This window comes from Nyctereutes procyonoides, unplaced genomic scaffold (assembly GCF_905146905.1).
Source record: "Nyctereutes procyonoides isolate TBG_1078 unplaced genomic scaffold, NYPRO_anot_genome, whole genome shotgun sequence".
Taxonomy (NCBI): domain Eukaryota; kingdom Metazoa; phylum Chordata; class Mammalia; order Carnivora; family Canidae; genus Nyctereutes; species Nyctereutes procyonoides.
In genome coordinates, this window is record NW_026575042.1 from 38,257,774 (window position 1) to 38,280,383 (window position 22,610).

Below are 22,610 nucleotides of genomic sequence, written 5' to 3' on the forward strand. Positions count from 1 at the left end.
TATTTAATTTTGTCATTTATAGAATCACATTTCCAAATAAAGACTTTAATTTAAAGTCAGGTGCCTTATCTCATTTACACCCAGTGGAGTGGCTGGTGAGAAGGAAAAGCTTAGTAAACATTTGAAATACACCCTGAACTACCTTGAAATGGGGATACTTACCTGAGCTTAAGTCTCCATGAGGTCTGGAGCTAGATTACATTCTTCACATAGTTACAGTAAATTGAGTAAGATCTTTAGCTTGAATTCTGTAGATAATTAACAGTCCTCAAGTGATCAAGAAAAATGTCATGGCTTGAATGTCTTAAAATCTTAAAGATTTGCTGAAGCCACTAGGTATGTTAAAATGCATCTTTTGTCTAAATAATTTTGCATTTAACAGAGTCCAGAGTACTGAGTACTATGGGCAAAATTTATCCTTCCTGCTCTATAGATGAGAACATGCAAACACTGGCAGTGAAGAATTATAGTTCAGGTGTTTACATACTTTTGCTAAAGGTGGCTGAGACCTTAAATTAAGTATAGTTTTTAGAGTTATTGCATGTGACTTTGTTTATAAGTAAGGCTTTCTAAAAGTGCTATATACTTCAAGCTCTAGCATAATTAATGGAAATACCTTCAGAGAAACAGTTAAATATTTTCTGTTTTTCATTCATTATTTCTACTGCTAAAGATTGATAGCTCTGGATATAGATTAACTGTTGGGTCATATTCAATTTATATGAGAGTATATAGTTTATAAGAAAGAGGAGAACAAAAAAAAAAAAAGAAAGAAAGAGGAGAACATAAAACAACAGATTTCAAATCAACTTGATCAAACTAAAAACAAGAGAAGCCTATCATAAGGAGCAAGCAAAAACCTTGATAGTACACATCCAGAATCCAGATTCATGAAAATTAAGCACTTAAGAGCACAATGCATTTCTTTTTTCTTCAAAGAAAAAAAGCTTTTCTTAAGACTTAATCAGTTACATCAGATGAAAACAAAACTTCTTTAAAAAGTGACTGAGTTAAAAAGTGAACCAGAATTTTTGTCCAGCATCTTTAGTACCATCATCCTTTAAGTTAGTGTTGTCTAAGCAAAACCTCGAATTCTAAGATTTGATGGTTTTCTTACCATTTGGGGTCCAACATTCACATTTATTGGTCCTAAGGTTTTTGGTAAAATCTTTGTTGGTGAGTTGGTGCTGGAAACTGGAAACGCAACAAATGAAATGTTACCTGAAATGATAACAAAATATTAGGTTAATGTTCTGCAATACAAGGTCACCTTCCATCTATACATTCACGGTACTAACCCCAGTTTTGCTTAAAGTGACTTACAACAAGAAGCATTACTAAAAAGCCATTCTAATGACTGCTTTCTTGTAGTGAATATAATTAATTCTGCTGAAGAGGAAAACTGTAAATAGTTCAGTTTTAGTGGGTTTTGAGGGGAAAAAATATTTAGAGAATACATAATGCAAATCATAGTTTCTATTAGCATTGAGAAATCTAGTTAGGTCTTTATTAGACATCATAGACCAAAAAAAAGTATGAAGCAAAATATGAAGTAAAATATCTATTAGGATATATTCATAGAATAATAGAAAATGTTTTTACTAAAAGTTAACATGTTTTCAAGTGAGTTGGTAGTTTTTGAGGTTTTATCACACTAGAGAAAAAAAAAATTATGCTACCTAGTGATACTGAAAACTGTGGGATGTGTTCAGTGTTTTCAAGTGATATCGACACTTTAAATTTGAAATTAAGGTAGCCAAGTGCTACTCCAGAAATGAGAAGCTAACTGATAACTTTCCGAACTCTATTAACTACTTAACTCCTCTGGACAAACTCAGTTTATCAATGTTTTTCTTAAGAATCTAATATAACAAAAGAGATCACCCAGAAAGTATGTAAGAGGTTCATACTGAAACTCTGGGGGGAAAAAACAAAATTTAAGAGCAGGACAAGATACCTTCTTCTCAGATGGCCCCCTTGGCTCTCCCAGCACTTGCCCATGTTCCTTAGCCCCCTTCTCTCACCTTTTGATTCTCAGGAGATACTCCTATTTCCTTCAGTAAGGAAATCAAGCCATCAGGCTATATTATAGCTTCTCTTCTTTGACCTGTGAACCTATCTGCACCCTCACATATTTTTACTTCTTTCTCTTTGAGTGGAAATTCTCATATAAATGATTTCTTTCATGTCTCTGCATGTTCTGTCTTCTCAGGGGTCTCACTTACCAATTATCTTCTCTGTCTTCTAAGTTTCCAACTGTACCATCAGCTCCTCCCCTTCAGTTTCTCTCTCTGCCCATCTACCCTATATCATTTTCCCTCTATACCCACATCTTAAAATCAAATTCTTTCTTTCTCATGCCCACTCAACAAGGTCACATAGCCAAACTCCTTCATGTTCTCAGTCTTAGTATACGACTGAGTCTTGGTATATGATCATTATCACCCCAGTGATCTGGTCCAGAAATAATCAACCCCTCATTCAACTGACCACTATATCCTATTTGTTATCTCCTTGCTCTGGCTCCTTTATGCTGCTGGCACTTGTTTAATTTGAAACTTGATCAAATCTGATTTGAACACAGTTATTCTCTAACTCAGTGATTCACCATCGTGGCTGTGCAATGGAATTATACAGAACTCAATAAAAAATATCAACGCCTCAGTCCCACTCCCAGAGCTGCTGATAAGACTGGTCCGGAGTGAACCTAGGCAGACTGTTGAAAGTTCTCCAGATAGTTCCAATGTGCAACCAAGCTACTTCATATAGCTCTGCTTTCCCCTCCACACATCTGTAACAAACCAGTCCTTCAACTGGAGAAACTGTTCTGGACACTCCCCTACTTTAGGCCTTCAAAGATTCCATAACACTTTCAATGCCTCTCAGATTCCTCAACATGGTACAACATCTCCTATCTGGAGATCTCACCCCTGCCTCTCTTCCCAGCGTCATCTTCAGTTACTCCCTCCATTCCAATCAGGTTAAATACTTTGCAGTTCCAGAAAGGCCACAGCTCATCCACTCTAGCTTTGGCGTATACCTTTCCTTCTGTTGGAAGTCTCCCTGCTGGGACAACTTCTACCTCATAGCACTTCAAAATGGAATTCCAAACTACTTTCTAAGTAGTGTGCCAAAGTCTGTTCCAGAGGCTTCCATATACACACTATCTCATTAATGCTGAGGACAATAGTGTAAAATGTATTATTACTGACTCCATCTTACACATGAAGAAACTGAGATAGAGTGAGGTTAAATAATTTGTACAAGGTTCCAGAGCTAGTGAGGGCCATAGCTCCACGTTCTAAGCCTCTGCTCTGTGTGTCACCTTCTCCTTTATAAGCTGTCCCCTAGCCTCTGTGGTCTAGTTCTGAATACACTTCTTTTGACTGTTCATAAAACCTATGATCACTTGCTTGTTCTAGCTATCATTTACATAGTTCTTTTTTTTAATTTTTATTTTATTTTATTTATTTATGATAGGCACACAGTGAGAGAGAGAGAGGCAGAGACATAGGCAGAGGGAGAAGCAGGCTCCATGCACCGGGAGCCCGACGTGGGATTCGATCCCGGGTCTCCAGGATCGCGCCCTGGGCCAAAGGAAGGCGCTAAACCGCTGCGCCACCCAGGGATCCCCCATTTACATAGTTATAAGTGGGTTATGTCTCTCAGCTTTGTATCCTAGCATCTGGTTTAGCTCTGGCACAAAACAGGTGCATGAAATTATAAGAACTGTTTGATTAGCATAGATTTGAACTATTACCTTTTCTAATCTCGATGCCATACTTCCTGTAAGGTAGCCTAAATTCTATTTTTTGTTATTTTTTAACTGGTGCCATGACTTATACTGAGTTTAAAAAAATTTAAATGCTAGGTTTTTTATTATTTTGAACAATTAATATATCAAAGTTTCCTTCCTCTGTAACCATTAAACTGATTTATTTTTATATAATACGCATATCTTACCAATCGCTAGATTAAGGTTATTATCAAATTTCCCAAAAATGGTTATTCACCTATTTAAGAATCCATCCTAACTGGAGAATAATCTCTGATTCTAAGGGGAGGAACAGCTATATAATTGATAGACATGTGCCATAAACTCAGTCCCAGGCAGGACAAGCATGTGAGGAAGCACATAGCCCTGCAAAAGTTTGGCTCTCGGATTTTTTTAAAATTGAAGTACAGTTGACATAAAATATTAGTTTCAGGTGTACAACTTAGTGATTTGACAATTACATATATTACAAAATGCTCACCATGGTTAAGTGCAGTTACCATCTGTCACCATACATTATAGTATTATTGACTATATTCTCCATGCTGTACATTACAGCCCCATGATTTACTTATTTTATAACTGGAAGTCTGTACCTCTTAATCCCCTTCACCTATTTCATCTATATTCCCCAAGCCCCTCCCCTCTGGCAACCACTGGTTTGTTCTCTGTATTATGAGTCTGTTTCTACTTTTGTTTGTTCATTTATATTTTAAGATTTCACATGTGAATTAAACCAAGTGATATTTGTCTTCTCAAGATGGTTTTTAAAAATGACCTTAGTGCTGCTGAACGTTTAAGATGAGATCATCTGTGATACACTGTTAGAAGTAAAAGTCAAAAACTTGCAAAGAGCATGGAACAAGAAACACAAAAAAACCCCATTAAGATTAGGGAACAGGTTGACTCCAATTTTAAATCTAATACTGAAGGAAAAATAAGAATATAAAACTTTGGTCAAAACAAAATTAAAACCATCATTAAAGCCAGATCTGTCATGCCAGTTAATACCAAAAGAACTTAGAGGGAACTTAATAAATTTGACAAATTGATTCTAAAGTGCATCTGGAAGAGTGAAGGCAGAAAACAGCCAAGAAAATTAAAAAAAGAAGGAATAATGGGGAAGAGAGGAACTTTAGCCTACCAGATTTCAAAACTATTAGACAGTGGAAGTGACTGAAATAATGTGATATTGTGAAGCTGATAAACGATAAAACAGAAATTAAAGTCCCGAAATTACTTCATGTATATATGAAAATTTTATTTTTTTAGTTTTTTTTTTTTTTTTTTTTTTTTTTATTTACAATAGTCATACACAGAGAGAGAGAGAGGCAGAGACACAGGCAGAGGGAGAAGCAGGCTCCATGCACCGGGAGCCCGACGTGGGATTCGATACCGGGTCTCCAGGATCGCGCCCTGGGCCAAAGGCAGGCGCCAAACCGCTGCGCCCACCCAGGGATCCCTATATGAAAATTTTATATATGGTGAAGGTAGCATTTCAAATCAATGGGGAAAGGGCAGATTATTTAAAAAATGTTCTTGATTTTAAATCTGAAAATTAATATAACACTGTATATCTACTATGCTTCAATTAAAAATTTAAAAAAAAACCACACATGAAAGAAACATTTCTGAGATAAATTGTCCACTTGGATTTCAATTTTTCATCTTGTACAAAAGTCAATTCCCAAATGATCAAATATTTAAACATAAAGATTAAAGCCATAATGCCTGTGTGGCTCAGATGGTTAAGCGCCTGCAATCAGCTCAGATGGTAATCCTAGGGTCCCAGGATCAAGCCCTGAGTTGAGCTCCCTGCTTGGTGAGGAGTCTGCTTTTCTTTCTCCTTCTGTCCCTCCCCCTGCTCTTTCTCTTTCAAATTTTTTTAATCTTAAAAATATTAAAGCCACAGAAGTTTTAAAAGAAATGTAATAATAGTTTTTTATAATTTGAGGATGAAGGCCCTTCAGAGCATGTTACAGAATTTAGAAATCTTACAAGAAAACAGACAGGATTACCTAAAAATAAGTATTTCCTAAATAGCTAAAGACCTAATATACTTAAAAGACAAATCTCAAACTTGGTAAACAAATTTGTAACACATAGGTCACTAGATTACTATCCTTAAAAACTTTTATTTACTTAACTTCCCACCTATAAGTCACTATCAGTAAAATACCTCAATATAAAAATAAGCTGAGTACATGAAGAAACCTAAATGTCAATGATCACATGAAAAGAGCTTAATTTTATTTTACTTTTTGAAAGATAATCACACACTGAGAGAGGCAGAGACATAAGCAGAAGGATAAGTAGGCTCCCTGCAGGGAGCCTGATGTGGAACTTGATCCCAGGACCCCAGATCACGACTTGAGCCAAAGGCAGACACTCAAACCTCTGAGCCACCCAGGTGCCCCTATTTTATTTTATTTTTTAAGATTTTATTTATTTATGAGAGAGAGAGAGAGAGAGAGAGAGAGCGCACACAAGCTGGGGGAGGGGCAAAGGGAGAGCAAGAAGAAGGCTCCTCAGCAAGCAGGGAGCCCAACTGGGGGCTCGATCAGGACCCTGGGACTCTGGGATCACAACCTGAGCCAAAGGCAGATGCTTAACCATCTGAGCCACTCAGATACCAAGATGCTTGATTTTAATTAAAAATTTTACATTTTTTTAAAAAAGAAACCATTTCATGTACCAGATTATAAAGATTAATAAATTTGATAATGGTTTGAGTTAGCAAAAATGTGGCAAAATGGGTGCATTTACAAAATATTTACTTGGCATCTACTATGTCAAGTACTAATACTGAGCTCTCATGCATATGCAGTGCAAGTGACACTGTCCTACTGTCCCCTGCACTCAAGTGGCTAACACACTGTCAGTGGGTGGGATATTGGACACTCTTTCTGGAGGGCAGTCAGACAATGTAACTGGAGAGGAGTAATGGGTCTATTGGAGTACAAAATTTTAAATAAGTGCTTTAAAAAGAACTGTACACATTTTAAAGGCTCTTTCCACTTCAACAAATGTCTTTTTTTTTTTTTTAAAGATTTTATTTATTTATTCATGAGAGACAGAGAGAGGCAGAGACACAGGGAGAGGGAGGAGAAGCAGGCCTCCATGCAGGAGCCCAATGTGGGACTCAATCCAGCAACTCTGGAGGCAAAAGCAGATGCTCAACTGCTGAGCCACCCAGGCATCCCAGCAAATGTCCTTTCAATTCCCCTCCATTGCCTAAGTGGCAAGCTGATCCTCAGCCTCTGCATCAACATCATAATTAATTCCCAATAATGGGAATACTCTCTGACTAGCAACTCCTCTGCTGGAGATATATCCCAATAAACCAAGCAGATTAGAACAATTAAACATGTCCTAGAACTGCAACATTTTAGATAAAGGCAAAAACCTAGAAACAACTTAAATATATAAACATCTTTTGGTACATGTATATGATGAGCTATTATACAGTCCTTAAAACAATATTACAAATATGTACTTGCCAGGGAAAAATGTTCCCATTATAAGAGACTATGATTAGTATGATTCCATTTACCTAAAAGCTACATATACTCACAAGTTACATAAGCAAAAAAACTATAGCAGGATAAACAACAAACTAAGAGAGGTTAGCTCTGGTGAGTAGTATGGAGAAATGTTTTAGTTTATACTTTTTTATTTTATGAACATGCATGTGCTTGTTTTGTAATTTTATAATTTAAAAAGCTATTGTCACTCTGGAGGGAAAAGAGAGAGGGGGAGGGAGGAAAGCAAAGAGCATGAGAATCAGTCACAGCTGTTGAAACAAGATAAAGATCTATAAATGAAGTATCTGTGTTTTATAATTAGTAAAAATGAAATCTGCTTTGGAAGTAGTTAAAGGGGCTCCACTGGGATTTCAAAAATTATAATATCCAGAAATAAAAACCATGTATTTAGACATTGTTTACTTTCATCAAATCAACTGGTTCAGCAGCAGAAACAGAACTTTTTTGACTCAAAAGGACATACTTAAGTAGGTTATAAACATCTAGTATCCCAAAATTTCAGCCAGGTTAAGAGAAGTAAACCAAACCAAGTGTAAAGAATTTTTCCTAAGTACCTGGCCTTAATTCATGGCTCCTTGGCAACAGGGGCCTGACACTGTCCAGAAGCCAATCCCTGGCAGTTGGTATATTTATTAAAAACAAAAATTTAAAGACCTGCCTGGATTTGGGTTCTGGCAATTCCCTGCATTAACAAATGAGATCAATCACCTAGGGAAGTGGCTCGGAAAAAAAAGAGCTCAAACTTAGCCAAATCTTGGCAGAGGCACACAATTTGGCTCAAAATTTTATTTCAATTTTCTGAGTAATTAGAATCTTTCTGTTTTCCATTAGAATTGTCTAGACACCAAAGATTTCCTTCACTCATAATTCTTGTAAGGGGTTCCAGTTCTAGTTAGTCACCTTCAATATGTCCAATTAAAATGAAAAATTCAGTGAAATAACTGTGGTTTGTCTACATGATGCCAGTGTGAGTTATTTTTTCATAGTACTGACTTTCTGGAAAAAAATTTTTTTTTGGCTTGAATTAGTTTTTGGAAAAACCTTCACCCAAGCCTATATCACACCCTCCTAGGAGAACCAGATTAATAACTTACTTTAAGAAAAAATATGCTTATTTTACAGGTTTATAAATATCTCCAATCAGAAGTAGTTGTATACTCTCCGCCCCCCCCCCCCCAACCAGGGTCCAACTTCATAGAAAAAGCTAACCTTCAGCCCTAAATAGTTAGAAAATGACCTGGTTTGCGGTGGTGTAGGTGTTTGTCAAATTCATACAACTCTAGGCTAAACGGGTTCAGGCTCTACTACATGCAAATCACATCTTAATAAAAAAAATGGGAAACAGTAACCTAGGCAATTTCATACTTATTAGTAACAGGCTAATTACAGATTCTACAATTCTTTGCTTTCTTCCTTCAGACATTTACTTGCTTTATTCCTTAGGTACCTTCTAGTCTCTGGCTTGGTCGTCACATCAGAGATGCCCGACCACTCTATATAAGCACTTCCTAATTTACTATGATTTTTCACCAGAGTAGTTATTTATGATACATTGTCCATTAATATTTATCTGCTTAGGTGAGTATTACCTGTCCATAGCCCACTGACTCTTAGAATTTAAGATCCACAGGGACAAGGGATTTATTATCTCATCCACTGCTGTACCTCCAGCACCTAGCACATCCTGCCTGGGACACAGCAAAGTTCAACAAATATTGTTGCGTGAAAATGAATGCACGAGTTAATATATGAATGTCTGGATGGAAGGATATGATACAAATTCATGAGGCATGAGTGTATAGTGAAAACTAAGTCTCCTTCTATCTCCAACCACCACCTAACCATTCCCTTCCCTAGTGATGGCTACTAGTGCCAGGTTGTATATAACCTTCCAGAAATATTCTAACATATACAGACATATATCCATACACATTCTTTTCCCCTTCACATATAGTTGAATACTGTATCAGTTTGCATGTTGTTTTTTTCCCACTTCATAATACTGTATCTTAGATGTCTTTCCATACCTTATCATAGTTTTGCCTCAATATTTACTTTGTTAGCTACACAGTGTTACTTTTTATGGTTCTACAAGTTTATTTATCAATCCCTTAGTAATGGAAAAACCACAGTATTATAAACATTATTAATAACAAAATCTTTTAATACTCCAAATAATACTGCAATGATTTTACACATCTTGACATGTGCTGGTTGTACCAACTGACTGCACCAATTAACCCTCCATACAGAAATGTATAAAAATGTCCATTTCCACATATCCTTACCATCTCAATGTGGTTTTTTTTTTAAATTTTTTTTATTTATTTATGATAGGCACACAGTGAGAGAGAGAGAGAGAGAGGCAGAGACACAGGCAGAGGGAGAAGCAGGCTCCACCGGGAGCCCGATGTGGGATTCGATCCCGGGTCTCCAGGATTGTGCCCTGGGCCAAAGGCAGGCGCCAAACCGCTGCACCACCCAGGGATCCCATCAATGTGTTAATCAAACTTTGTCAACTTTTACATTAAAAACAATTTCTCATTTCATTTTGGTTTTAATTTATTATAATGATATTCCTTCCTGAAAATTATGCTCACTTTCCCATTGGCTGTTGCTAATTGGTAGACACTCTTTAAATATTGAAAAAATAACTATATTCTTTGTTATGCCTGATGCAAATATTTTTCCCAATTTGACACTTGTCTTTTGCTTTTATATGATTTTCTTTGCACATTTTTATTTTTTTTTAAATTTTTATTTATTTATGATAGTCACACACATACACCCAGCGAGAGAGAGGCAGAGACATAGGCAGAGGGAGAAGCAGGCTCCATGCACCAGGAGCCCGACGTGGGATTCGATCCCGGGTCTCCAGGATCGCGCCCTGGGCCAAAGGCAGGCGCTAAATCGCTGCGCCACCCAGGGATCCCCTCTTTGCACATTTTTAAAAAGGTAGTTTTTTTTTTTGTTTTTTTTTTTTTTTTTTTAAAGAGGGAGAGTGGGGTATGGGTGTAGAGGGAGAGAGAAAATTCTAAGCAGCCTCCAGGCCCAGCACAGAGCCCAACACAGGGCTCCATTCCCTGACCCTGAGATCCTGACAGGAGTCAGATGCTTAACTGACTTAGTCACCCAGGTGCCCCAAGAATGTAGTCAATTTATTTTATTTTTTTATTTTTTTATTTTATTTTATTTTATTTTTTTATTTTATTTATTTATTTTATTTTATTTTATTTATTTTATTAATATGTTTTAAAGATTTTATTTATTTATTCATGAGAGACACAGAGAGAAGGCAGAGACATATACAGAGGGAGAAGCAGGCTCCTCATAGGGAGCCCAATTTTTTTCCCTGGAACTCTGGGATCATGTCCTGGGACAGAGGCAGACACTCAACCACTGAGCCACCCAGGCGTCCCTGTAGTCAATTTTATAATTCTTTCCTTTTGTGACTTTTGTGTCAGACACAAGAAGGTCTGTAAGTATGTTTAAATATAAAAATGAAGGTCAGAGTAACTGAAGTTTATTTATTTATCTTGAATCCCCTCCTTGGAGGTATACATCATATACAGACCTGCTACATTTTACTTATCTTATAGGTGTGGTATTTCCAGTTGGCTATGCTGTTCTTTGAAATTAGCTATCATTAATTATATACTAAGACTGCATTAAACATCCCCCATGCTTTTAGTATTTTAATGCCTTCATTTTAAATTTTATATCCTTGACTCATCTGGAATTTATTTGATGTGAGAAATAGAAGACCCAATTTTTTTTCCCTGATGGCTACTTTGTAAAAAAAGATTTTATTTATTTATTTGAGTGAGAGAGAGAGAGAGAGAGAGAGAGAGAGAACATGAGAGCGCACGGGCCTGGGGGTGGGGGTGGGGGCGGCAGAAGGAAGAAGGACAAGCAGACTCTGACATGGAGCTTGATCCCAGGATCCTGAGATCATGACCTGGGTTGAAGGCAGATGCTTAACTGACTGAGCCACTTAGGCACTCCCTTCAGATGGCTACTTTTAGTGAATGATCTACACACACACACCACCCCCCATGCTGATATGAAATGCTACCTTGATCAATTACTTATTTGGGTCAATTTATTGACTTTCTATTCTGCTCCGCAGATCTGCCTATTTAGGTGACAGTATCACATGCCTTTACTTCATTCATGATTAACATTTCCACTAGAGAATAAGCAAAGTCAGAAAAGGAGTGTCAAGCATTTCTTCCCTATCTGTATTACCCTTTTAACTATTTAGTAAGTGTTGTAAAGGACTATCAATTGGTTTCAAATATAGTACTAATGAGGTCAAGTCACAGGTCGATTCTAGAATAGGCCAATTCATTTTGCAAAGGGAGAAGATTCCTCATCTTAAGGCTGTATTTCTAATGTCAGCCAGCCATCTAGAAAGCAATATATGTTACAATATGGATGGCTTAGAGGATATTTATCACCTTATTTGACAAATAAGTTCAATGCACTATCTTCCTAGGTAAAACACAATAATAACTCATAATTAATTTGAAAAGGCAGCATATCCAACTGGAAATGCCAAACCTGCAAGATAAGTAAAATAGAGCATGTCTACATAACCATAACTACAACATTGCTAAAAATGGGAGGTGTGGGAAACAGAAAATAAAAGTTCCTAATATCTCCAAATTTTGGTAGTTCAAGTGGCCTCTAGAACCTCCCCTTCCATATTTGGTTCTACAATGGGATTCAAGGTTTCTATAGTTCAGGTAAGGACACAAGATCTGAAACACACATACCAATATATTCAAAGGCATGGAAAAAAAGCCTAGCTGTTTTTGCAGCTGTCAGAACACAGCACTTCTAGGATTCCCCAAAATAAACCACCTAACCAGAATCTTTCCATGAACCAAAGAAAGGCTTTCCACGAACCCAACCAAGAACCCTAAAATGGCCATAACAAGAAACGGCCTCTTAGCCTTAAGGGCATACTCTTAAATGGCTCAATCAATCTTTCTGTCAGTCTTTTCTACATACCTGCCCTAGAGGATCAAATCTGTTCTCTTGGCTTTGATAAGCATTTCTACATGGAGGACACCTTTTAAAATGATTACCTAGCTCCCGGTTTCTCTGGTATCTAAAACCATAAATGCCCTGGATTCTTCACTTTGAAAGGAGAAAAAAAATTTCTTTCTTTATCTTTCTGCATGCCAGGATTTAAAGAGGGCCTCTTCATTTCTTACATGCTCCGTAATTCAAGCTCTGGTATTTGGAATATTATAGTTGTTTCCATTTAGTTCATCAAACCTCAAAACTAAATAAAAGATCTTAGAAATCGTTTAATCCATTCTCACTAGGTTTTCTTTGTAGGACCTTTTCCTTTCAGTATTTTTTAAATGTCTATCCAAAAACATCTGTCTCACCTACAGATTTGATCCTATAGTTTTTTCACTAGCTTATCTTTAGTTAAAACATGTCATTTTGTCCTTTTCTATTATCTTGTTCTGCAAAGGAGGCCTTAAAATCTTAACTTTCTCATTTCTCTTCCACTTGCTAAATTAGAATTTCCCATTTTGGGGACAATATATCTTCTGATTAATACTTGAATTAGTTTACCATATGGCCTCAGACAATTTGGCTCTTCCAATTCTTCATAGCAATTCTTCCCAAATGTGCCTGGTTATAAGATATAAAGGGGGTGGGCAGCCCAGGTGGCTCAGCGGTTTAGCGCCTGCCTTCAGCCCAGGGCCTGATCCTGGAGACCCAGGATCGAGTCCCTTGTCGGACTCCCTGCGTGGAGCCTGCTTCTCCCTCTGTGTCTCTCTCTGTGTCTCTCATAAATAAATAAATAAATAAATAAATAAATAAATAAATAAATAAATAAATAAATAAATAAATAAAACCTTAAAAAAAAGATATAAAGAGGGTGGAGGGTGGGGAACTAGTGTCCCTCTTTTTCAAAAATGCATATTCCTAGGCTCCATTCAACACCCAAAATATCAGAAACAAGGTGGGAATGCCTATTTTTAACAAGTGCCTCAAATGATTCTCATGATCAGTCGATACTGGAGACTGCTTCAAGGTCCCTTTGTTCAAATTAGGGAAGTAATGGAGTATAAGTTTGACTCTTTCTATTATATTCATCTCTGTCTAAATTTTTAAAAAAGAATGGGCTTAGTGACCCTTACTTGTTCAGTCTCTTGTTTTTGCATGTTACATCTTTTCAACGGTTAGCCTACATCCAACCCCTACTACATCCAGCACCATCACCACAGCTAGTACACCCACCAGATGGCACACAGACACTGTGTGCATGCCTAATAAAAGAGTGAGCGGAAGGGAGCACATTTTATCTCCTACCAACAGCCACTGAATGGCTAGAGTAGATCAAGGCAGCTGGGTGCACCCACAAAGATCAGAATTTATGAGTATTAGAATACCCAAGTGCACTTAATTGGAAATCATTCTCCTGAAGAAGCCCACAACCCCTCTATGACGGTAACCTGCCCCAGACTGTTAACAAATACATCATTTAAAATTTATAGCCAAGAAATATTTTTCCAATATTTATAAAAGACGGCAATATGGCATTGCCTGTAGATATACTTACCATTTAAAAGTTGGATTATTAAAATCAATTTAAAACTTTAGGATAAAACAAAAGTTAAAAAAAAAAACTTTAGGACACTTAAACTCTCAAACAGACCAAAGACCACCCACAAATTAGAGTTTCAAAGCAGTTCTTTTTCCTAGCAAATTAGAAAGTATTAAAATCCATAATACCATACTCAAAATTTCAACGATCAATATCTTATTTCAATAATATGTTCCATTTGAGAGCTATTATTGAAGGTACATATAAATTACATTTGAAGAGCAAGAAATCTTAAAGTTAGACATCACTATCAACAAAAATCTTTTAATTAAAATTTTATCCACTGAAAGATTAAAAAAAAAGATTTTGCAAACTTTAACACATAAGTTCCCTGGGTCTACTTGGCACACCGTAAATGCTCAGTTAGCAGTCTCTTCATTTTTCTGTCAGAGAAATTGCCAAGAGAGGACAAACTTTGTACCATAAGTGAGCAAAGTGCCGAAAAACAAGCCCCCCACTGATGGTCTCTAGCTTTAGAGTCAAGATCCAAAAGTTCATTTACAAATTGGTTGCTTAAAACTTGGTAGGAAGAAGTAATGCTGTTATTACATGATAGGTTCCTGGATCTTTCGCAAGAGTTAACTCATACTACACTAAAAGCACAATATTCATACTATTTTATCTGCTCCTAAACAACAATGTAAAAGATCTTCTTTTCAGAAAAATATAGGCATCCGGTAAATCTTCCCTCCGACCTCCTCCTCAGAAATGAGATTTCTAGGTTGTTGTTTCTAATTGCACACATATACACACATGGCAGAGAGAATGTTTACATTAGTCATTCTCTATGAATATTTTCTAACTTGGAAAACAAAGAATAGGTAAGGCTCAGATTCTCCAAGACCTCAGTTTTGTCTAAAGAGTTCATATATACAAGGCGAGAATCATAGGTACCTCACTTCGAAAGTCTTCTTTCAGTTTATTGCTTTTAATTTGCAGGGTTAACAGTTTCAAAGATTTCTGTTATTGTTGTTGCCGATGCTGTTAAATAACCTAATATCATGCCTACATTTATAATCTGAAGTGACACACATTTTTGATAACTCCAGTCTGGGATGTTGTCATAGTTATATATCACATGTGGGGCCATCAATTTTTTTTAGGGCTGGCTATTTCATCAAATTTATATATACTTTGATCAAAATGGTAAAAAAAAGAATTTACTTTAATCAGACCTATATAGTTTGCAAATCCATTTTATTTTATTTTTTGTTGAAGGGGAGAGAGGGGGGAAGGAGAGAACCTTAAGCAGCTCCACACCTGACGACGGGGCTCCATCTCACAACCCTGAGATCATGACACGAATCAAGAGTTGGACCCTTAACCAACTGAGCCGTTCCCCTGTAATCCCATTTTAAACCCCATGTAAGTTATTTTACTTATCTTAGAGAGAAAAAAACGCTCAACTGCTACCTATTGCTGTTCCTTAAAAAAGCAAAACATATGAAGATAACTTTAGAATCTTAGTGTAATCTTAATTAAAACAATGACCTTAAAAACTTCAAAATATCTAAATTCTGCCATCATGTGAAACAAAGGAAATCTTCAGGGAAGCTCACAGATCCCAGTTAAAAGCAAGAGAAATCTTTAATGATTTCCTTGAGTGTTGGTATCTTTTCCTGTCTTCTCTTTAGGCCAATTAACATTTAGAAAACCATTTTAATATTTGCTCCTTAAACAAATTTTGAACTATCATTCACAGAATTTTTTGGCTATCATCTATTCTTACTAATTTTACAGTTTAGGGTATGGCAAATTTTTACTAAGTGACCGATATGTGAAAGATCTGGTGCTCAGCACTGGTTTTCCGCGAGCTAACTCTAAGAAATACATAATGTTGTAATGTGTATAAATGTACACTATACAACAGCACAGTTTCTTGGTTACTTGTAAAAGGAAAGGTTTTTTACTCATTATGAATTCCACAAATTCAAAAACTATTTTTTAAACTTTAACTGCTTTCATTACATGCATATTGCTTCCAAATTCTTCCTTTGCTACTTTACAGCAAATAAACATTCTTCTCTGTCCATTAGCAACCAACCCAAGCTTACTATCTGTTTAAAGGTTAATTTCAGTTAAATTAAAAATATTTCTCTCACATTTCTTATTCAGAGATCTTTTGGAATAAGTCTTATGCTTCTCACTCAAGATAAAAGGATTTCTCACATTATATGCAAATAATGTTTCATAATGCAATTGCATTTTGAGCCTTAGTATCTATTGTGCAATTACAAACTTTTGCAACCTAAGTATTCCTTATGTATTTTATAATGGCTAAAATTTTTTCCCAAATATTCTGTAGGATTTAAAGGTCATTTTTTCCATAACTTACATGCACTAAAATTAACTTTCTCACGTCTCCATTAATTACACTTTTTTAGTAAAAAAAAAAAAAAAAAAAAAAGCCTTTCCAAAAGGTATGTTATTCTACTAATTCTCAAATTCTAAGTATAAAAGGATAAATTCTAAATGACTAAGTTTTATTTATTCCCTGATTAAGTCAGATTTACGACCTCCCCTCCCCATTCCAGCTACTGTGAATTTTGAATAAAACAACCTCAATTGTAACAGAAGAAACATCTGTTGCTTTTTTTCTTCATCAGGGCTTTCCTAACTGAAAGAAAGGCTCTCTCTGCCTGACCTCCTCTTCCACTCCCCCTCCCCACCCACATTAAGTTCCTTAAAACTCTTTTTTAAAAGTAAGTGTATTATTTAAAATTTTACTGTATCTACTTAAAATGTCATAATCTATGTAGAAACATTCACTTCCTTATTGAAATTCAAAGGATGAGTAAATGTTATATACATCAAAAAAACAAGAGATGTGACTGGTAGAGTGTTAATTGTAACTGAAATGCAGACTTTAGAGAGTATACTTGATCAACTCAATCAAGTTGTCACACATTCCGGGATCACTCGGTATTATTTAGGGCTAAGATTTTCTTCATAGGTTTCAGATTCATATAGGATCTTACATGCTATATTTTCTTTGCCAATCCAACACTAACATAATGGCAGTCACTACCCCAAGAGGCAGACACCAAATGGTGCCACCCACACTCTCACACTGTGCCTCATAATAAACCATAAAGCAGTGGAATGCACCGGCCCCTTTATGAGCAAACAATGCCTGAGCTTCATTAGAATACAGCTGACATTTTCAAAGCACAAATACTTTTAAGAAAAATGTACTAGGGAAAAAAAGGAATGAAACAGCTATAGAAGCTGAAATTTTTTTTAAGTGTCAGGTTTATTTCAAAGATCCCGAGGAAGCGTATTTTGCTGCTGACAATTTAAAAGTTTTCATAAATTAAAAGAAAATGTATAGTTAAGGGCAAAAGCTTATTTTATTAACTACTGGGGGGAAAAAATGAAAGTAAAAACTATCATTTGAATTGCATTCACAAGTAATAACTATGAAGTCCCTTCAAAATTAATTCATTTCCTCAACTGCTTTCTCAGTTCTTGAACGAGGAAAACTGAGCTCCAGGATCATTTTCACATTTTAGTTGATTTATATAAGTAACTGAGTGATAAACTAAGCTTACTCTACCCCTCCCCCCCGGCCAACCCAACCCCCCATACCCTGTAGTTTTCCTGTCTGCAACAAGCAAGGACGTCTTGAATTCAGCGTGCTCTTGGCTATTTATCAACTTAATATTGCTGCTGCTGGAGGAATATAAAATAAACGCGGTAAAAACTCACCCAGCAGTAAGAAACAAAATGATCTCTCTTACCTGGTCTAAAGAAGCATGCCTCTCACTGCAGCACCAACAACACTCTACAGTCTTTGTTACCATTCAGTGGAAACTTGAGACTGTGTCAGACATAAGCAATCGAGCTCAGGAAAGCTCAATTTAAAATACTTCTCCATAAAACTAAAAAGATGCTCAAGAAAACCGCTGAGGTAACTGGCTTTCAAAAGACCTACAAAGACTGTCTAATACAACAACAAGATGATCTGAAAGAAACTGGAAGTTTTAAGTCTTAAGAGACACAGGGGCTTTTTAATGTGGAGAATCTTACTTTCTCATTAGATTAAAGGTTGTTTTAAAAAATATGCTTAAAATAAAAGCAGTAAAATGATAAAATGGCTAACTCCAAGTTAACATTTTTCTAAATATCACTTGAATTTTAACTGGCTAAAAAAACAAGATTAAACTTACTCATGAAATCTGCATAATTCGAATTGTACATGTCAGGCTATTTGCTGGTTCCAAAGCAGTCACAAAGCAGGAGACCTTAATGCATCTTGAAAGCAGAGCAAAAGCACCAGAAGTTGGGGGGGCGGGGGGGGGGGGTGTGGGAGGAAAAAGAAAAAAGAAAAAGAAAGGAGGAGAAACTCTTGAAAAACTGGCCGGGGCTTTTCAACCTGTAATAACTGTCCAGCTCCTCTGGGAGGAAAAAAAAAAAAAAAAAAAAAAAAAGTCCTAGTCCTGCCCCCTGAGATAGGAGGCTATGTTTCAATGCCAAAATGAATGACAGGCCCATTTCTGATATCAACAAAGAGCAGCTTAGTTGTGCTCGATTTTTTTTCCCTTTCCCACACAGTTAGAAGTTCTAAATTTTTCAGGTTAGTATCTTTATATCTAGGGTTAAGTACCTTTCTCCATTTTCTCAAGAGAACCCCAGTATGTTGTCCTAGTTTTTTTAAACGATTAATTAAAAACACATACCTAATCATCTTACTTAGTTTTTCCTAGGCAGGAAGCTAAAAAAAAAGATGACCTCTTAAAGTTCCTTTCTAAATCTATCCTTCGCAATATCTGATCGCCATATGACTAATTATTAATATTAATAAGCTTTTCCTGAATCCTGATATTTGGGTATAAGGAGAAACTAAAAGTAGCTAACAAATGTAAAAATAAGGTAACAGATAAAATTTTTCAACTAGCTAGACACAAAAATCATTTACTAAAGTACATGGGTATGATTATATACAAATTCAAAATAATAAACACTTTGATCAATGGTATATATTTACTGAATGCCTATTATGAGCCAAGCGCTATTTGGGGCTCTGAAGATATAGCAGTGAACACAAGAGACAAAAGCCAAAACAAAAATCCTTGTCTTTAGTGAGCTCTCCTAGATAGATGAAGATATCTCTTTCCTTTTTTGATTAGTTACCACCTAATCTGAAATACTCCCCTCTGAGAGTATGTCTTGACAACAGCTTCAGGAGGGCAAAGATTTTGTGCTTTCTTCAGTATTGTATCCTCAGTGTCTAAAGCAGGGCCTATTAGACCTGCAAATAGATATATGTGAATGAAACAGATCAAAGAGAGCCTTTTCTTAGTGAAACTTTTCTTTGCAAACAGATTCCGTACCACCTATTACACTTACATGCTTAAGGGAGTTAATTACTTGTGTTGCAATTATATAATAGCTTAAAATTGAGAAAACAACTGCTTTGGCCCTGTGTCTTTTCAGATCCTAAAATCTGTTTTCACTATCAGATGTGAGGTCACTATATTTGAGTAAAGGAATCAGTTAAAATTTGATACACTGAGTTTCTGTGGACTATCAGATTTCAGAGGAGTTTGAATAAAAAAAGAACTTTGGAAATTACATGGCATCCCATTAGTTTTACATATGTGGGAATAACTTTAAACTCCCCATTCTTGATCACCTCACCATAAATCACACACAGAAAATAAGTGCACACCTTTAACCTGTCAGGTCAGCTAAAAGTGCTTATACATGTCACCGAAGGCCAGAATATTTAGGGGCTAGATAGATATGGTCACACCTATTCTAGTATAGTCTTAAAACAAAAGGAAATTAAACTTCTCAGTACTCAGATATACTTATCATACTTCTAAATAGAGTATCACTTCCTCCTCCTGTCCCACCGCCAGAGCTGGACAATGATTAGAAATTCAAATATACACTACCTGGAACATTCACACATTTAGTATGTGTGGGTATTTTGTTGTTGTTGTTTTATTTATTTGAGACAGTGTGAAAGAAAGTGTGTGTGTGTGTGTGTGTGAAGCATAGGAGGGAAGAGCAGACTCCTTATTGAGCAGGGTACCTGACCCAGGGCTCCATCCTAGGACACTGGGATCATGATCTGAGCTGCAGGCAGACACTTAACCAACTGAGCCATCCAGGTGCCCCTAGTAGATGTTCTCACAATAAATCTAATAGCAACCCAAGGTCAGGAAGACATGTGATGACTGAGATCAAGTAATGGGTAAGATAAAGTGGGGCCCACGCAGGATTTCATCACGAATGGTTCCTGCAGGAGCGATTTTTCTTTTCCCTAACCATCATTCATTCTTTCTTCAACAAAAACTGAGAGCCTATAATGTATCATGCAATGAGCTAGGAAGCAAATTGACCTGTTCTCTACTGTCTACCCAACAGATCTGACCTCAAGCCTCTCCCTATTCTTCCATTTTCCTCCTCTATGCTTGCCTTCCATGCCAGGACCCCTTCCCCAGTCCCAAATTCCACACTTACTCTGCCCTTCAATCTACTTCCAGGCCTTTCTGGGCAAGTAGCATAATCACTAGCTTCTGTGTTCCTTTATTACTGTATCACACACTTTGGGGGAATGATGAGTCTTCCTACTGGCGTAACAAAATACATCTTGTGTAGGTCTTCTCAAACAACTTCTCCTTAATCTTCTTAGAAAATCCACTCAAAAAATAAATAAAAGAAAACAAAACAAAACAAAGAAAATCCACTCAAGCATTATTATATTATTTAGAACCACTGGTTGCATAGAGAACACCCAAGGGGGCTAGGTATTCACTCCTCCAGGTATATGCTAACTTATTCAGACTAGTTTCCTATGCTTTGGTAACTTGACCACATTTTGCAGGTACCTTTCTGATTCTGTAGGCAGAAATGATACTATGATAGCACAACCATAGTTTTTATTCGCCCATTCCTGCTTACTTTAGGACCCATGTCTCTGCCAGGTCCAAGTTGTGAGGGAATGGAGATTACCTATGTTAGTTTCCTATACTTAATCACATTCTGAAATAAAATGTCTAATCATCCTGATGAGAACTACACCTAAAGCAAAGGGTTCCTTTGCTAAGTGATGGTTTCTTAAAAATATCTTGCAATAAAAAGTAACTTCCCCGGGGCGCCTGGGTGGCTCAGTCACAGTTAAGTGTCTGCCTTCCACTCAGGTCATGGTTCCAGGGTCCAGCAATGGAGCTCCACATCGCATCATCACATCATCTGGCTCCTTGCTCAGTAGGGAGCCTGCTTCTCCTCCCACTCCAGCCCCCCAACCCCCCCCCCACAACCTTAACTTCCCAGCTCATGCTCTCTCTCTCTCTCTAATAAATAAAATCTTTCAAAAGAAAAAGTAATTTCACCTTCACTTGCTCCTCTTCCTCTTCCCATCTTTAAATACAGACATTTTTTTCTTTCTTCTTTTTTTTAAGATGTATTTATTTTTTCATGAGAGACACACAGAGAGAGGCAGAGGCATAGGCAGAGGGAGAAGTAGGCTCCCTGCGGGGAGCCAGATGCAGGACTCATTCCCAGCACCCCAGGATCACGACCTGAGCCAAAGGCAGATGCTCAACCACTGAGCCACCCAGGTGCCCCCTGATCTTTTCTTCTAAGAGTTTTGTAGTAATAATTTTGCTACTTCATGGATACAGAGTTCTGGTTTTACAAGATGAAAAATTATAGAGATGGATGTTATGATAGTTGCACAGCACTATGAATATATTCTGTACCATTGAATGGTATATTTAAAATGGCGAGAATAAGTTTTATGTTATGTGTATCTTACCATAATAAAGAAATTAACAAAACAACAAACTTATGTAGGAATGAGAGCATACCTTCCATTTAATTTTACTATGAACTTAAAACTTTGCTGACAAAATTGTCTACTTTTTAAAAAAGCACATGTAACAATCTTGTCCAAAATATCTTTTCTCCTCTTCTTTACCCCGTTAGTCCATCCACTCCACAGCATCCACTAGTATTTCCACCTCTATTATAAGAACTTCTCTTACTTCTTGGGTCTAACCTAATCTCCTACCTGTATATTCTTACATAAAAAACATTAAATTATCAAGTCCACATAGTCCATAAGATACATTAAAATATCAAGTCCACATAGCTAAGATCAATGTGCTGTAAGAATAATTTTGTTAAAAAAGAGTAATTTTGTTACAATCTAAATTATAACGATTAAATTACATGATAAATTCTAAATGAGATGTTGCCAAAGCTGCAAAATTAAGTTATTAGTTCATTCAATCTACACATATTTACTGTTTACAACATGCCAGCCTTAAGTGGGGGACCTAAAAATACATGGGAGAAGGAAAAAATATAATCCCTAGCCTCAGGAAGTTACAGTCTAATAGAGGAAACACTATAAACAAGCAAACAAATACAAAAATACCAATTGTGTCCATTGCTAGGAAAGAAACTAGTGGCATCAGAGAGCTCAGAAGGAGTATTCCACGTGTGCTCCTTAGACAAGGTGCACTGGGAAGATCTCTCTGCAGGGAGTGATATTTAAGCTGCAACCTGGAAGATGAGGAGGTGTCAGCAAGGAAGGTAAAAGCAGGGAGAAGAGCACTTCAGACAGCACAGAATAGTGAAAAGGTTCACAACACTCATAGCCTTAAAAGCAAAGCAAATAAATTGAAACTGAGGAAGCCAA

General features: G+C 36.6%; 1 protein-coding gene across 11 annotated transcripts in view; it reads right to left on the reverse strand.

The window, feature by feature from the left end:
* Positions 1-22,610, reverse strand: part of TFDP2 (transcription factor Dp-2) — a 152,993-nt gene that overhangs the window by 42,303 nt on the left and 88,080 nt on the right. For 10 of the 11 annotated variants that reach the window (XM_055321133.1, XM_055321135.1, XM_055321134.1 and 7 more), the window contains one exon: positions 1,118-1,221. In XM_055321133.1, the coding sequence (XP_055177108.1) occupies positions 1,118-1,221 (104 nt within the window). Of the gene's footprint in view, positions 1-1,117; positions 1,222-17,694; positions 17,748-22,610 lie in introns of those variants that run through there. The other variant, XM_055321137.1, reaches the window with a different exon arrangement.